Source organism: Neophocaena asiaeorientalis, unplaced genomic scaffold (genome assembly GCF_003031525.2).
Source record: "Neophocaena asiaeorientalis asiaeorientalis breed wild unplaced genomic scaffold, Neophocaena_asiaeorientalis_V1.1 scaffold82, whole genome shotgun sequence".
Lineage (NCBI taxonomy): Eukaryota > Metazoa > Chordata > Mammalia > Artiodactyla > Phocoenidae > Neophocaena > Neophocaena asiaeorientalis.
In genome coordinates this window covers 4382700-4398812 of record NW_020173068.1, presented here as the reverse complement: position 1 = coordinate 4398812, position 16113 = coordinate 4382700, and the positions used below count along the sequence as shown (strand labels likewise).

The 16113-nt window shown below is 52.1% G+C and overlaps 1 protein-coding gene across 1 annotated transcript in view; it reads right to left on the bottom strand.

Annotated features, from left to right (window-relative positions):
- Positions 1-829: 829 nt before the first annotated feature.
- The window catches only part of XKR7 (XK related 7), a 37360-nt gene continuing 22076 nt past the window's right edge, over positions 830-16113 (bottom strand). The window contains exons 3-4 of the mRNA XM_024743055.1: positions 2896-3098; positions 830-1785 (exon numbers count right to left, since the gene is read on the bottom strand). Of these exons, the coding sequence (XP_024598823.1) occupies positions 830-1785; positions 2896-3098 (1159 nt within the window). The remainder of the gene's footprint in view (positions 1786-2895; positions 3099-16113) is intronic.

The window sequence follows — 16113 nt, the reverse complement described above, 5'->3', positions numbered from 1 at the left end:
GAAGAAATGTTCTAGATGCTCACCTAGAACAAAGAATGGCTCCTTGAAACATTTCACCTGAGGTGTCTGGAGCCTCATCCATAAAAGAGCCCACAACAAAGGTTGTCTCCTGAGGAACATTCTCTATGGTCCGGACCGAGGTTGCCCTCCCCCAAATCTGCCACCCCTTCATGCTTCTGCCAGCCTGTACCTCTCCAATGTCTCAGCGTCCTCCCTCCTGTCCACCTCCAGCCCTGTCAGCCCCTCACCCCAACTTCCCACCCCACCCCAACTCCCTCCTTTAACTCCCCTCTTGCCCAGGCTCCAGACCTCAACCCACAGGAGCTGTACCAACCTCGTTCACCAGATGCTCCCGCCTCACCCCACATCTTCCGTGGCCTCCTCCATCCTTCCCAGAGGCAGCCCACCCCCACGCCCCCTGAGGAGCACAGGGCCTAGGTCATGGACCCCCTTCTCTGGCGGGCCCACCAGAGTTGACAGGTGGGCAACTCCAGGCAGGGGAGAGGGTGTGGGGTCCTCAGCACCAGCCGTGATATGGAGGCCTCCATGAAAGTGGGGCAGCTCACGAGGAGCGTAGCACCAGTTGGTTCCCTGGGCCCCGGTTCAGGGGAGTTTAGGAAGTGGGCCACAGGGCTGAAAACAGGGCCAAGGCCTGGGGCCTCCACAAGGCTGTCCGCTCCCATGAAATAACCCAATGGTGGGCACCACTCTACCCTTGGACCAACAGATCCACTCCCCCTCAGCCTGGTGGCCCTGAAATTTTGGGGTCAACACTGTGCTCGATGTGGGATCGGCCAAAGTTCATCCCTTTTTGCAGGGAGACTGTGACCTACACCGAGGTCTCATACTCCAGCAGCTCCTGGGGGATCCCGATGCTCCGGTACTGCAAGCGGGGTGTCGTAGGCGAGGAGTATTCCAGCGCCAGAATGGTCTTCCGGAGCCGGCGGTCGATAAAATGAGCGTCCCAGGCAGGGTACTTCTTACGAGGCAGGTCAATCCGAATGACAGGCCCCTCTGTCCGCAAGGTGCGGGGCACAGGCGTGGGAGGCAAGCCAGGTCGCACCTGGAAGACAGGTGGTGTGGGGGTCCCCGCACGCTCACCTCCCACGGAGGCCCCATCCCGCTCAGCGCCTGTAGTCCTGGGCAGGGACCTCGGGGGACTTGTGACAGCATCGGCCGGTGGGCCACAGGGCCCCGGGGCCTCAGGGCAGATGCAGCCAGGCATCTGGGGACCCAGCAGGGGCCCGTTAGGGTGCAGGAGGCAGTAGTAGACACACATGAAGAATATGCCCAGTGCGAAGCTGGAGGCCACGACGCAGACCAGAATGAGTGAGTGGAAGTCAGTGGAGAAGTTGCGGCTGGAGTACCAGAAGCCGGTGAGCACGGCATTCTCGAGCAGGACGATGCAGTAGTAGAGGGTCATGCGGCGGCGGCTGCGGCCCCCCTTGACATTGAACCAGCAGAAGATGTAGATGATGCCCACCACCATGTTGTAGATGATCTCTTCCCACTTGGACATGCAGAAGTCCGTCTCGCCCTGGATGACCCAGAAGGTCATGACGCACCAGTGGGCCACAATGAAAATGCCAAAGTAGAGCTTGTAGACGCTGGCGAAGAGCGCGAAGGCCAGACTGCGGGCCGCGATGGCAAACAGGTGCCACAGCACCTGGGCCACGGCGCCCTTGTAGGACAGCGGCCGCTTGTCGTCCCGTGAGTCCCGCAGCACCTTCTGGTAGGAGGCCAGGGTCCAGGCCAGGGACACGAGTGAGGCGGAGGTGGAGAGGGCTGCGGAGACAGGGTGGGGGCAGGGTGGGCTGGGTTAGGGATGGGTCTGGGTTGCGGTCTGAGGAAAGGGGGAGGGGTCTGGGTCAGGAGCTGGGTTCTGAGGAGGTGTGAGGGAAGGGTCTACAAATCAAGAGGGGTGTGGAGGGGGTCTGGGTGGGTGGTCTTCAAGAACACTGAGGCAGGGGTGAGAGTGGACAGGGTTGGGTACTTCTATAGGGGTGGGAGCATAAAGGGAGAGGGGAAGTGGGTGATTTTGGTCTCCCTAAGGGTCAGGTTGGGGTCTCTAGTATGGGGCTGTTGGGGTTCAGGGGTCTTGGTGGGAGGCTGGGAAAATAGGGTCCAGGACTCTGGGAGTGAAAAAGGAGGTGAAGAGGGGGGTCATGATTAGGGAATGGAGGAGCCAGAAGGGACTGTTAGAAGCTACAGGCCACCAGGATGAGGCTGGGGCGTGGAAAGGAATATCCAAGCTGAGCACAGCTGAGGGCATGGGAGGAAAATCCCGGTGGGAAGTTTCTACTGGGGCCCAGGACCCTGGGCGAGGGATGCCCAGGGAACCTGAGAGATGGTGATAGAGTCTTCTGAAACACTGAGGGTGTGTCGGGCAGTGTCGGGCGGGGAGGGGCACCGGGAGCCCCAGGGAGACTAGGAACGTGGCTTTTCTCTGACACTGAAGGGGTTGGCCTGGTCTGTTAGGGTTCGAGAAGCGGCAAGGTGGGTGGGCGGGGTGAGCTCATGGGGACCAGGACAAAGCCTGGGAGGAGTCCACAAGGGGCTGAAGAGCAGTGAGGGGTGGACGGAAGGGCTCTCTGGAAACTGGTGGTGATTCAGAGAGTCTGTGAGGCAGAGGGGTCCCCAGGAGATGCAGGCTGGGATTGGCACAGTCTGGGGAAAGCAGGGGCAGGGGACTTCCCTGAGGGTCTGAGGTGTGGTGATGGGGTCAAGGGCCTCTTTGGACTTGGCAGAAGTGAGGTCTGGTCTGCCCTGGCAATGGGGAAGGGAGGAGGGTGGGAGGGGGTAGTGCGCAGGGAGCCTGAGAATCAGAATACTGCAGAAGAGTGAGCCCTGGGGGCAGGGGCGCCCGGGGCGGGCAGGCGGAGGGGCGGGGCTCACCGGGCAGCAGGTCCGGCGCGCCGCCGCGGTGCACCAGGAGGCTGAGCTGCAGCACGAGCTGCGGCGCGCTGCGCAGGAAGGTCTCCAGCAGGCGTAGCATGCTCACGTCGGCGCTCTCGAACAGCATCCTCCAGTAGAAGTGGCGCCGCAGCCGCTCCCCGCGCCAGCGGCTCTGCAGCCCTAGGTACATGGCGCGCAGGTACCTGCGGGAGGACGTGGTGCTCAGGCTGTTGCGCGCGCTCATGCCCCTCGCCCCCTCCCAACCAGACCCTCGCCACCCAGCAAGTGCAGAGGGCCAGGGCGCGGTGTTGCCCTGGGCAAGTCACTTACTGCGCTTGTTTCCTCAGCTGTGAAACGGCCTCATTGAAAGGATCACCTCACGGGGCTGTTGTTGGGCTGCTCCCAATGGGCTCACTAGCTTAAAGCACTGGCACAAATTAAGCCTTTAATACAGCATTATAAGGATCATTATTGCTATGGCAAGTTAGGGCCTGCTTTCTTTGCAGGATTCTGGACACCTTACCTGGAGCTTGCAATAACCCTATTATTATCCCCATTTTATAGATGAGAAAACTGAAGCTCAGAGAGGTATGTCATTTGTCCAAGGTCACACAGCTAGGAAGCAGTGGAACCAGGATTCAAACCCAGATGGGCTGGTCTCAGACCCACACTCTAACCAATAGGCGACACTGCCTCTCACTGTAAGCCATAAAGACTTGCCCATACACAGGTTCCTTCAGGGACAATCCTGGTGCCAGCCCCCAGTTCTGTTGCCAGCTTCCTGGCCTTTTCCCCAACCCCACGTCTGAGTGCCCAGTTCTCCACTTAGGGAAGCTGCTCAGAGACCCCCTGGCATTTGCGACTTAGCTGCTTCCTCTGGTGCCACTTCTCCCAACAAACTTCACAGCTCCAGCTGCTTTGTACACGTCACAGATTTGCTCGCCCTCACTGCTAAGCTTTTGCACTTTCTGTTCCCTCTGCCTGGAACACCTTGTCCTGTCCGCCAACCCCACCCCAGCCCCAAACCTGGATAACTCTTGCTTTTCATCCAAGGCTCAGCTTTTAGATATGACTTCTTCTGGGTAGCCTCTACTGATCACCCGCCACCTGAGGTAGGGGCCTCTCCCCGGCTTCCCTCTAACCCAGCACTCGTCACAGTGGGTTGTAACTGTCTGGTTATGCATCCATCTCCCCCAGGCTGTGAACTCCATGAGTATGACTAGGTCATAACTGACTGCTATACCCTCAGTTCTTAGCACACGGTAGGTGCCAATCCTATTGGCTGCATGACTGAGTGCATGATTCCAAGTTTGTTTAACTGAATGGAACTCTGGTAGCCCCGTAGGAGGTATGGAAGGGATCTGGAAGTCCTGAGTTCAATTCCTGACTTTGCTTCTAATTTGTGTGTGATTTTGAACAAGACCCTCTCTGAGCCCTAGTTGATCCCATCTAAAGTGGTTGTGAGGATTAAATGGATGAGGTACTTTGCAACTATAAAGTGCAGTGCCCATTAGGGTGACAAAGGACCTGTCCACACAGATCTCTGCCCTGGTTCCTTGCCCAGCAGCTCCACTCCTGGCTGTTGCAGGTACAACAGCCCCAACCCCCAAATTCTCTGATACACAGGACAGGCAAGCCCTTTTCATAAAACCAGAGAGGGCTCCTCTAGGAGTCATATCCCCCAAAACTGGGGGAGAAAATCCCACTAGATTCAATGACCCTATTGCCTGAATCCACAATCAGGGAACCAGGGATCTGGGGGTCTATTCCCTGATGTGAAGTGCTGGCATTTCCAGGATGTTCCGTATTCAGCTGTGTGTGACCAGCCCAAGGGAGGAACCACAGTGCTCCCTGGAATTTGTGCTCAGCTAATTCCCAGAGTTTTCCCAAATGAGTATCCTGGTCTTAGCAATGGTGTGGCCCTCTCTGGGCCTCAGCTTGTCTATCTGCCAACAAGAGGGATGGGCTTGGAGACTTTGGAGATCCTTTCAGAGCTAATGCTCTGGGACCCAAACTTTCCCCCCAAAACATGGCCAGAAACATCCCATTTAGGCCTCTCCTTCCCATCTCTGGGTCTTCTGAGGACCAATCGGTGGTGTAGACACACCCTCAGTGTGAAACGGTACGGGATTGGCACCCAGGATGGGGAGGAGGGCTATTCCCTCAGAAGCTGACTCAAGATGCAAACTCTCCTGTCCAGTGCTGGAATCCCTTCAGCAGTTCCCAGCCCCGTGCATTTACCCCTCTGCTCACACACTTCTCAGAACAGGGAGACGCTACCTCCTGAGGCAGAGCCTTTGGCTTCCGAGCAGCTCCAGGGCCAAACTGTGTTTCTCCTGAGGAGCAGAAATTTGTCTCCCTGTGACTTCTATTCTCTAGGCCCCTGCCTACCCCCCAAATAAGGATGTCTGCAGCTAGAATCATTCATTCACATAGCAAGCATATCTTGACCACTTGCTATGTTCCAGGCCCTGTGACCTTAAGTACCTCACAGTCCCACGGGAGAACAGACAAGCTAAGAGCTGAAATAGATGCTCTAAGATGCTGTGGAACCCAGAGAAGGATCAGTAACTTTGGCTGGGGAAGACTTCCTGGAGTCTTCCAGGGAAGACTTCCTGGAGGAAGAAACATTTGATCTCCGTTTTAAAGCATGGGTAGGCATTTGAAGGCACACGGGAAGCAGAAAGGCATTTTAGGTGGAAGCCCAACTAAGGCAAAGGTGTAGAGGCGTGAGAGAACGTGGCTTTTCAGGGGAACTGCCAGTGTTTTGCCAGGCCTGGTGGGGAGGGTTGTCCTAGGGAGAAGCATTAGAAGACTAGAATTGTGAAGGGCATCAAATTTTGGACTGAACAGTTCATATTTTATTCTAAATCTGAATTCTATCCCAGAATCAGGGGTGATGTGATCAGCTCGGTGGCTTAGAAAGCTCACTCTGCTGGCTGCCTTGGAGGAAGGCCAGGTGAGTCCCCAGTTTGGTTCAGGCCTGAAATGACAGGGCTGAGTTAAGGCAGGGCACAGAGGAGGAGTCGAGCGCAGAGCTGGAGATGCCAGAAGTGGGGGCGACTTGGGGAGAGACCAGGCTGGCCCCCAGAGCTTCTCAGGGCCCAAAACGCAGACCACCTGTCCCAGCCTCCATCTCCCCCTTCCCATTCCCTTTCCCAGTCCTGTGGCTCTGGCTTTGAACAGGAAGGAGAGACCAGCTGGTCCAGTGTGAAGGGGCCTGGGGAGCTGGGGGAGGGCAACACCCTGGAAGTTTCCCTCAGGCTGGAAGACCATCTGTTTCCCGGCCTGGGTCAGCATGAGAAAGGCCCCAGCCCGGCCAGCATCCATCACCACCTGACAGGCTGCTTGCCCAACTCCCCAACCCACTCCTGTCCCCTCCTGTGCCAGCTCCCAACACCCCACACCCCACACCCCAGCTAACAGCAGACAAAGGGCTTACCCAGCCGAGGGCGCTGTTGGGCCAGAGCAAGGAAGGGGGAGGGGAAGAAAGAAGGCTTCTGAGACCCAAGAACATGGGGTCAGCAGGGAGGGTGGAGAGACCATGCTGCAGTCTGAGGGTGAAGGGGCCTCGGTTCAGCCTCATTTTGCCCCTTGCCCCTTTTGGCAACAGGTCCAAAAATCGTGGCTGTCCTTTCCAGCCGGTGGTAAATGCTCGTTGCCAAGGGCCTGTGAGGTTTTCATGGGCCTAGCAAAACGTTTGAAACCTGGAAAAAAAATTGGCTCTAAAACACAGGGAAAAACTGCAGAATCAAAATGAATAAATGTTTAATTAAATGTCTGCAAAACAGGGCATGATATCAGCCAGTCGACTGCAATTTGGCTTGTATCTGGGTATATATAATTTACATTCGATGTTTGATATGGCTGCATTTTAATATACTTGACAGATGTGGGGCCCACAAAAGTCTTAAAACAGCTCTGCCCAGGACATACAACCTAATTTCCCTGGGCCTCAGTTTTACCTTCTCTAGAAAGGAGCACAGCACTTGCCCTCCTGCCTACATCACAGCCGCTGGGGTGAGGATCAGGAGACAAGATGGCAATATGCTGGGCTTGTGGGTTTGCCAGTGCCCTGGATGCTGTGTGGCCTTGGGTAATCTCTCTGCCTCTCTGAGCCTCATTTTCCCCCTTGTTGTGGGCATTTGTAAACTGTAGAGGGATGTGCACATAGAGAGGGTGAGCATATGCTAGGTGGAGGCCTCTGGCTCCTTCTGATCATCAAGCAGCCTCTCTCTTTTAATTGAAAGTTGACGTACTAGCAGGTGCCCGTGAAACCTCCTCCAGGAAGCCCCCCTGATTCCACTCTACTTGAAAGGAAGTTGGAAGACGTTGATTTTCACCACAAATGGGACCGATGCCACCTACAGAGAACACCTCATCTCAGGGAAAGGAATCCAACTTCAGGGGTAGTGCCTCTACTCTCCTCCGAAACACATCCCCAGTCTGTCCATTCACTGACACCACCCTGGTCCAGGCCATCATCATCTTCTGCTTTCTCGGTCCTGCATCCACTCCCGTGCCCCACGACCATAGGCCATTCTCCACATGGCAACCAGTGGGATATTTTAAAAACTAATCATGTCAGATCACGTTATCCCCTGTCTCAAAATCTTCGAAGGGCCTCCCATCCCACTTGGATTAAAAGCCAAGCATCTCCCCTTGGCTTACAGGCCCTAAACCATCTGGCCCTTTCTGTTTCTCTCAACTCGTCGCAAACCACTGCTTCATTCGTGCCCTGGAGGTTTCTGGAAGCCAGCCAAACTTGTGTCTGACTCTGGACCTTTGCACTTGCTACTTGCTCTTCCTGAAACACCCCCTTCCCCAGATCCTCCTGTGGCTGATTCCTCAGCTCCCACGTCACCTTCTCAGAGAGGCGCCCCCAGGCCACTCATCCTATGTCAGCCCCCCCACTCTCGCTAAATCACTCTCTCTCATCTCGCTCTGTCTTATTTTCTTCTTAACATAGACTATGAAACAATCTTATTTATTAATTTACACATCTATTTTCTGTTTTACCACTGCGGTTTGCTGAGGGTCAGGACCTCACCTTTCTTGGTCACCACTGTGTCCCCAGCATCAGTACGTGTAGTAGGCACTCGATAAATATTTGTTGACTATTTGTGCGTGAGTGTTTGCACGTGTCTCCCTCCTGACCTTGGAGGCCCTGGGGCTTCTCTGCCTGAGTTTGCATAGAGCCAGAACATCTGTCCTTCCTCCTCCAGGAAGCTTCCCCTGATGCTCCACAGCCTGGTTGGGCCTCCCTACCTCTGACACCCTCCAGCCTTAAATTGCCTGAGGCCAGTGTGAGCCAGAACCTAACAGACAGCTCTACCGCCCCCATTTTACCGGTGAGAAAACAGAGGTGCTCAGAAGTCTGTTCTGGATCTAACTTGCTGACTCCCAATCTTTGGCTCGGAGAAGAAGCCTGTCTGGGAGGAAATTGGAAATTGAAGTGGGAAGCGTGTATCGTTGAGGATGGGGTGGGGAGCAAAATGACGAAGCCTAGAGAAGAGAGAAGCCAGCAGTGAGCGTGTGAAATCCCTCCACTCAAGGATCCGAAAGGCTGTCTCCTCTGGATCCCCCGGCCCTGCGAGCAGGCAGCTGGGCAGGAGATGAACAGAGCTCATTCCCTTCTCCCCAGGCCCAGGGACTTCCCAGCGTTGAGGGTTCCTTTCTAACAGGCAGAAGAGAGAAGGATGAGGGGATCCCACATCCCTAAGAAGCCAGAAAGTTTCTGGGTCACCCTGTCTCTCTCCTGTCCTCTGTTTCTGGGTTGCCCTCAGTCTCTGGTACCAGTCAGGGTTGCTGGCCTTGGCCTCAGTCTCCGTGCAGAAGGTCATCCTGGACCCGTCTTTTTTATTTATTTATTTATTTATTTTTTTTGCGGTGTGTGGGCCTCTCACTGTTGTGGCCTCTCCCGTTGCAGAGCACAGGCTCCGGACACGCAGGCTCAGTGGCCATGGCTCACGGGCCTAGCCACTCCGTGGCATGTGGGATCTTCCTGGACCGGGGCACGAACCCGTGTCCCCTGCATCGGCAGGCAGACTCTCAACAACTGCGCCACCAGGGAAGCCCTGGACCCGTCTTTTGTGTGTCCTCAGATCCTCGGTCATTGTCTGTCTCTGTCTCTGGCTCAGATCAGCTTGTTGTTGTGTCTGTCCCTTGAATGCAGGGTCAGCCTATTTATTTATCTGTTCCTCCGTTACTGTCAGTCAGTCAGGGTCACCCTGGGACCCTGGGTCAGTCCTCCTGTCTGTCCTTGGACTATAGGTCACATCGTCTCTCAGATACTATGTCCATCTGTTAGCTTGACCCTGGAGTTCCAAGTCAGCCTGTGTGTCTGCTCTTAGAGGCCAGGAACGTCAGTCTGTCTGTCCCTTGGATGTCAGGATAGCCTGTCTGTCCCCTCGGATTCCAGGTCTGCTTTTCTGTCTGTCTTTCTGGCTGTCTCCTGGATACTGCCTGTTGGTCTGTCCGTCTTTCAGTCTCTTGGCGGCTTGGTCCATCTGCTGGTCTGTTGCTCAGCTCGTGGCTCGCGTGACTCTGCCAGTTTTCCGGCCGCCCTCCCCTGCCTGCTCCCCGTCTCCCGACTCTGGGGCTCTCTCTGTCTGTCTGCGTCTCTCACATCCTCGGCTCTTCCATCTGTCGATCTCAGCGTTTCCGAGTGTGTGTTCTCGTCCCTCTCCACTCCCCCTCACAGCTCTGGGCCAAAAACACAGCAGCTTCCAGCGGCTCCCCCGCTCCCACCCCATCCAGAAACGGCACCACGGCCAGCTCTCTTGTCTCCATTGTGGGCCAGGCTTGCAGGCTCTGGAGGGTGACCAGCCTGGGCTGATGGAAAGCAGCAGGAACGCTGTACCAACCGGGCCCACAACTGCTCCGTAAGTCTGTAGGGGGATAGTGTGCAGGCAAAAAGAATGAGAATAGCTCACGCTTACTGAGCACCAACTGTATGATAGGCCGTGCTAAGCCTTTCCACACATACTGTACATTCGCTACAGCAAACCTTTGAGGTGGGTACTATTATTATCCCTATTTTACAGATGAGGAAACTGAGACCCAGAAGGGGACTGGCACTTGTACAAAGTCACACAGCAAGTTACTGCCAGACCTAGGACTCAGACTTGGCTCTCCACGGGCCCCTGCATCAGAGAAGGTGCTTCAGTTGCCTGGACGGTATTCAGAGGGCTGCCCGGGAGTACCCATGTCGGACAGGGCTGGACCTAAAAGCTTTGCTTGGAATTACGTGGGTTTAGAGAAAACTGGGGAAGGGGTGACAATAGTTGTCAAGTACAGAAGTACAGAAGGCTGTCAAGTACAGAGGGAAAGAATCAGCCTTGAGAGTCAGGGAGACCCAGGTTCAGATCCTGACGCCATCATTTACCGTCTGTATAGTTTTAGGCAAGTTGCTTCCCTCTCTGAACCCATCAGCTCAATGCCCACCTTATGGGATAGCTATAAAATCAGAAAGTGGTGATTTGTATAAAATGCCCAGCCCAGTGCAGGGTATTCAACCAATACAAGGTTTTAAGAAGCTGACAGACTCAGAGGCTCCAGCAGGGAGAGGAGGTCTTGTAGTTTCCAGTTTAGTTTCTAGCGGGGCTGAGACCTACTCCTTGCCTGACTTTCCCTGGTGCTCACTGAATCCATCCTCAGGAGACAGAGGGTCAGAGAAGTCCCTTCAGGACAAGTTCACAGGGCAGGGCCTTATTTGGGGTCTTCGCCCTCCTTCAGAAAATAACTGCCACTCATCAAAGACCTTCTGTGGGTACTTTGCTAAAATCCTCACTGCAGCCCTGTGAGGTTTCGTGGGCATGACCCCCACTTTCCAGATGAGGAAACTGAGTCTCAGAAAAGAGGAGGTTCACTTGACGTTTATTCACCCAGCAGTTTTTTTTTTTTTTTTCGCGGTACGGGGGCCTCTCACTGTTGCGGCCCCTCCCGTCGCGGAGCACAAGCTCTGGACGCGCAGGCTCAGCGGCCATGGCTCACGGGCCCAGCCACTCCGCGGCATGTGGGATCCTCCCGGACCGGGGCACGAACCCGTGTCCCCCACATCGGCAGGAAGACTCTCAACCACTGCGCCACCAGGGAAGCCCCACCCAGCATTTTTGAGTACCTACTGTGTGCCAGGAGCTGTGCTAAAATGCTGGTGGACACGATGGTGAGCAAGACAGACCCAGTCCATCTGGCACTGTCTAGCGGGGAACCTGGACATTAGTGAAATCGTCCTGTAGACTTGAAACGACAGCCATTCTGTGGGCTGCAGACATGTTCCAACAGGCTTCTGTGCTCCAGTGCTTAGGAAGGCAATTCTATGGGAGAAGCACCCAGCTTGGGAAGGGCGTGGCAGTCAGGGAAGGCTTTCTGAAGGAGGTGGCTACTGAGGCATGATCTGAAGCAGGCACAGGAGTTAACCAGGTGAAGGGAGGGAAGGGAGTTTCTGGCAGAGGAAGTCCTGAGTTAGGCGGGAACAGTAAGTGGTCAGAATGGCTATAGCTCCAGAAAAGGAGGTGAGAAAGCAAGGGATGAGGGGGACCATGGTGAAGCATTTGGTCTTTATCTGAAGAGTGAAGATTGTGTTGGATAGCACTTCTGCATTTTAGAGGGAGTACCCTGGCTGTAAGGAACAGATTGGACGGAGGCAAGGGTGGAGGTTGGGAGACCAGTTACCAGGTGAGAGGTGAGGAGGGCCCAGACAGAAGGGATGGACCCCAGAGACATTTAGCAGGCATTTGGAGAAGTGACTTGCCCAAGGTCAGTAGCCAGAAGCATTGGAATTTCATCTCAGCTTAGGAATGGTGGACTCCTTCATTTCACCACAGGCATGGATCAAGCTGAGGACCTAGATGCAGTCTGTGAGTTCCCTGCAAAACATTGGGCCTCCAATTATACAGATTCCTCACCTGAAATGTGGCCAAGGAAGCTCCTGGGGGGAACGGCCTCGAGGCCCCCTCCCCATCTGTCCACTCCTCAATGCTGAGCACTCCTGCAAGGATGCAAAATGGGACCTTCCTGGAATTGGCAGCCTAATGAGTCATAAATGTCAGTAAAGGATGCGATTTTACACGTTTGGCTCCCATTTCATATGGTGCTGGGAGCTGGGCTGTCTCCTTCCTCCTCAGCAGCCCCCTCCAGAGTCATAGCACTTTTTTTTGCTGGGCTAAGGCCAAACATCTCCCTGCCACTAATTTTAGGCTCTGGCTGTAAAGCTGAGACCCTCTCCCAACCCGCCCACTTCAGTCAGCTCCCAGACAGTGCGCCTCTCTTTGCCCAACAGGGAAGCAGGCAGCTCCTCTCCAGCAAAGCGTTTGGGACCATGTTCCTGCCTCTTATGTTCTTCACTGTATGAGTGCAGCCAGATCTCCTTCCCTCTCTGGGCTTCACTTGCCGCATCTGTGAAATGGGTGCAGAGAAGAGACTCAAAGCCAGGACTCCATACTCTAGCCCAAGGCTCTTTGATCCCCCCTTTCCTCTTTTCCTGATATCCCTGTGCGACATTGGGATGGCATGAGCCTTTGAGGGAGAAGGAGTTAGATCCTGGTCTCCTGGTGGCATCTGAAGGTACTTGAAGATCGAGGCAGGGAGAAAGCACCACTTCTCTTTGTCTCTGATCTATGAGATCCTAGATGGTAGAGGAGCTGAGCTGATATTATGAGGGACTCTGGGGAATGAAAGAGGCGTGTCTAGAAAGGTAGCTGTCCCTCAGCTCCAGCTGATTGCTGCCATGGGAGAACGTGAACCCAGTATGGCTGGAATTTCAATTTTTCAAGAAGAGCTGGAGGGCTTCCCTGGTGGCGCAGTGGTTGAGAGTCCGCCTTGCCCAAAAAAAAAAAAAAAAAAAAAAAAAAAAGGAAAAAGAGCTGGAAATTAGGATATTTATGCAAAAAACAAAACAAAACAAAACCCAAAAACGTCAATTTGGAAATGTTGGCAACTAATTTTAAAAATACCATATGGGGCTTCTTAAATTTAAAAAAAAAAAAAAAAATACCATATGAATTTAAAAGAAATTATTATTCTTTTTTTAGGTTTGATAACCGTATTACATACTTCAGTTATATTTTCTAAAAGTCTGTCTTTTTAGAGATGTACCGAAATATTTATGGATGCATTGATATGACATCTGAGACTTGCTTCAAAATAACATGGAAGGGCAAGAAATGGGGTGGGGTCCAGACCTATACTCTCCAACACCTACGTGTCCTACACTAGCCACATATGGTTCTTTAAATTTAAATTAGTTAAAATTAAATAAAATTTAAAATTCAGTTGCTCAGTTATACATTTCCAATGCTCAATAGTCATGTGTGGCTAGTAGCTACTGTATTGGACAGTGCATTTCCTATACACATATATATTTCCATCACTGCAGAAAGTTCTTTCAGATGGTGCTGGCCTAAATAAAACAAGGCTGGCCAGGAGATGATCATTCTTGGAGCAGGATGGTGGTACACGGAGCAATCATTATCCTGTTCCCTCTGCTTTTATATATTGAAATTTTTTCCATAATAAAAAGTTTCATTAAATAGTAGGGGAAAAAAATACTGTGTGGGACAAACGAACGCATCCTCAGGCTGGATTTGCCCTTGGACCACTGATCTGCAACCTGTGGTCCAGCAGATAAGCATCACAAAGCACCCAGGTTAGATCCGCAGACTCTTAAGACTGTGAGGGGCTTTAGAGATGACTGGTTTATCCTCCAAACTGAAGGCAGGAGGCTCTGCTACCGCTTCCCTGCCAAAGTCAGTCACTTTTGTCTGCATGCATGTCCGGTGATGTGGAGTTCACACCCTCGGGGCAACCCAGGGAGATCTTTCTTCTTATCACACAGCTTCTGCCTCCCTTTAACTTTGGGTTGTCACCTATCCTCACACTGTCTCTGGAGTCACAGAATAAGTCTCCTTCCTCGAAGGGGGGATCTGTGGGTGAGGGGTAGTGAGCGTTTAGGACCCTTGATGTCTTTCTCCCACCCCCTATCTTGTTATCAAGCAAGTAGGATGGGCTACTACTTGGGCCAATAATAATTGGTAGTAAATATTTTCTGAGCATGTAATATGTGAAGACCCTATTCATTTACATTATCTCAAGACATCTTTACAAGAACCTTAAGGGGTGAATACTATCACCCCGTTTCACAATGCAACTAGAGCTCCAGCTGGTGGAGCAACTTGCCCAAGGTCACACAGTGAGGAAGCCATGGCGCCATGGGCTGTACCAGTGCCCCAAGCTCTCAGCTACTCTGCTGTCTTGTCCAAGTCCTGGGAAAACTCATTCAGGATTCCCAAGCCCCCATCTGGACTTTACAGATGGGATAACCGAATCCCAGGCAGAGAAATGTCTTGCTCAATATTCTGATTTCAGAAACAGACTCACAGACTTAGAAACAGACTTACGGTTACCAGGGGGCAAGGGGGCAAGGGTGGGAGCAGGGATAGATTGGGAGTTTGGGTTTGACAGGTACACACTGCTATATTTAAAATAGATAACCAACAAGGACCTACTGTAGAGCACCGGGAACTCTGCTCAGTATTCTGTAATAACCTAAATGGGAAAAGAATTTGAAAAAGAATAGATACATGTATATGTATAACTGAATCACTTTGCTGTACACCTGAAACTAACACAACATTGTTAATCAACTATACTCCAATATAAAATAAAAAATTTAAATAAAGTTACGTTACTAACAGTGGGGGGAAAAAGGTTCTGATTTTAAAGATTCTATTCAGTTCACATGAACGTTTATTGAGCACTTACTGCATACGAGGAACTTCATCTCCTGCCAGACACATGTGCATCCTCCTGGGAACTCAGCCCCAGGGTTGCTTCTACTACATCTTGTACAAATACATATGTATTGCCCTTAGCCTGCATTTGTTCATTGACGGTTTGGAAGGTTGCGGATGAAGGCCTAAGCAGACCTCAGCGCTGTGTCCACACAGCAAGGGGCTCCCACACTGCCTTAGCGCCCCCCACATCAGCCACAGATGCAAACCCTGCTTCAACAGAATTTGTGTTCTAAGACCCTACTATGGACCTCACCAAAGCTCGCTGGGTACAAGGCCACCAATAGCAACAGAGTGTCAGCTCGGAGCCAGTCATGGTGGGGGACAGAAAGAAAGACGAACAAGGCCTCAACTCCCCAGGTGCTTTTAATCTGGTAGGAAAACCAGCCAGGTGGGCAAGGATCACAACAGAATCTGATCAGGACTGTGGGGCTGAGGAGGAATGAGTAATTGTGCATGGGGGGAAAGTCGGAGAGGAAGAACCCAGAATGTCAACAGTGGGTACTTTATATTAAAATAAAATTTAAAAAATACTTTTCTGACTTTTTCCCTCTTCCCAAAGCAATACATGATTGTTTGTTTTGTAAGAATACACTTAACTAGCAAAAGGTATTATCTCTTGGTAGTTACACGTGTGGACTTGGGAGCCTGACTGCATGGCTTCAAACACTGGCTTTGCTACTTATGTATTAGGAGGCTGTTACCTCTCTGTGTGTCAACTTCCACATCTGAAACATGGGCCAATAATGCTAGCTAACACTACTTGAGGACTTATGATGTGTTGAATACTGTGCAAACCATGTTCCATATATTAATTCAATAAGCCTTCATAATGGCCATTTGTACAGGGGTGTTATCCCATTTCACAGATGAGGAAACTGAGGCCCAGAGAGGTTAAGTGACTTGCCCAAAGTCACATAGCTCCTAAGTGGCAGAGTCAGAGTTTGGGCTCCACAGTCCTTGTTATTATTCATTATTACACTCCCTACCTGACAGGATTGAAGAGGAATGACCTAATCTGTCTCTATAAATGGTGACTATAATTTTTAGTAGTATCTGACTCTTTGAAAGCAGGTATACATGTTTTTAAAATGTATGCAGGTAAAATGTATTTCTTGGTTAATTAAAAATCAGAGTAAAATCATCAAGTGATATAAGAAATACCTAATTAGTAAAGGAAAATCTCCCCTAACCCCACCTCTGTACCCCCAGAGATAATAAGTGAAGGGGAGTCTTCTTTGCACCTTTCCTGCGCTGCCTGAGGTTTCAACAAGAGCATACAGCTCCTTTTCAAACAGACAAAAGAACCCAGCAGTTTACATTTTAGACGAAAATGACAACAGCTAGGCTGACTGAGGAAATGGGAGGCGGAGTCTGAGGGGCAGAGGGTGGCATGTTGAGTTTGTTCGGGGCAAGCGTCTCAGAA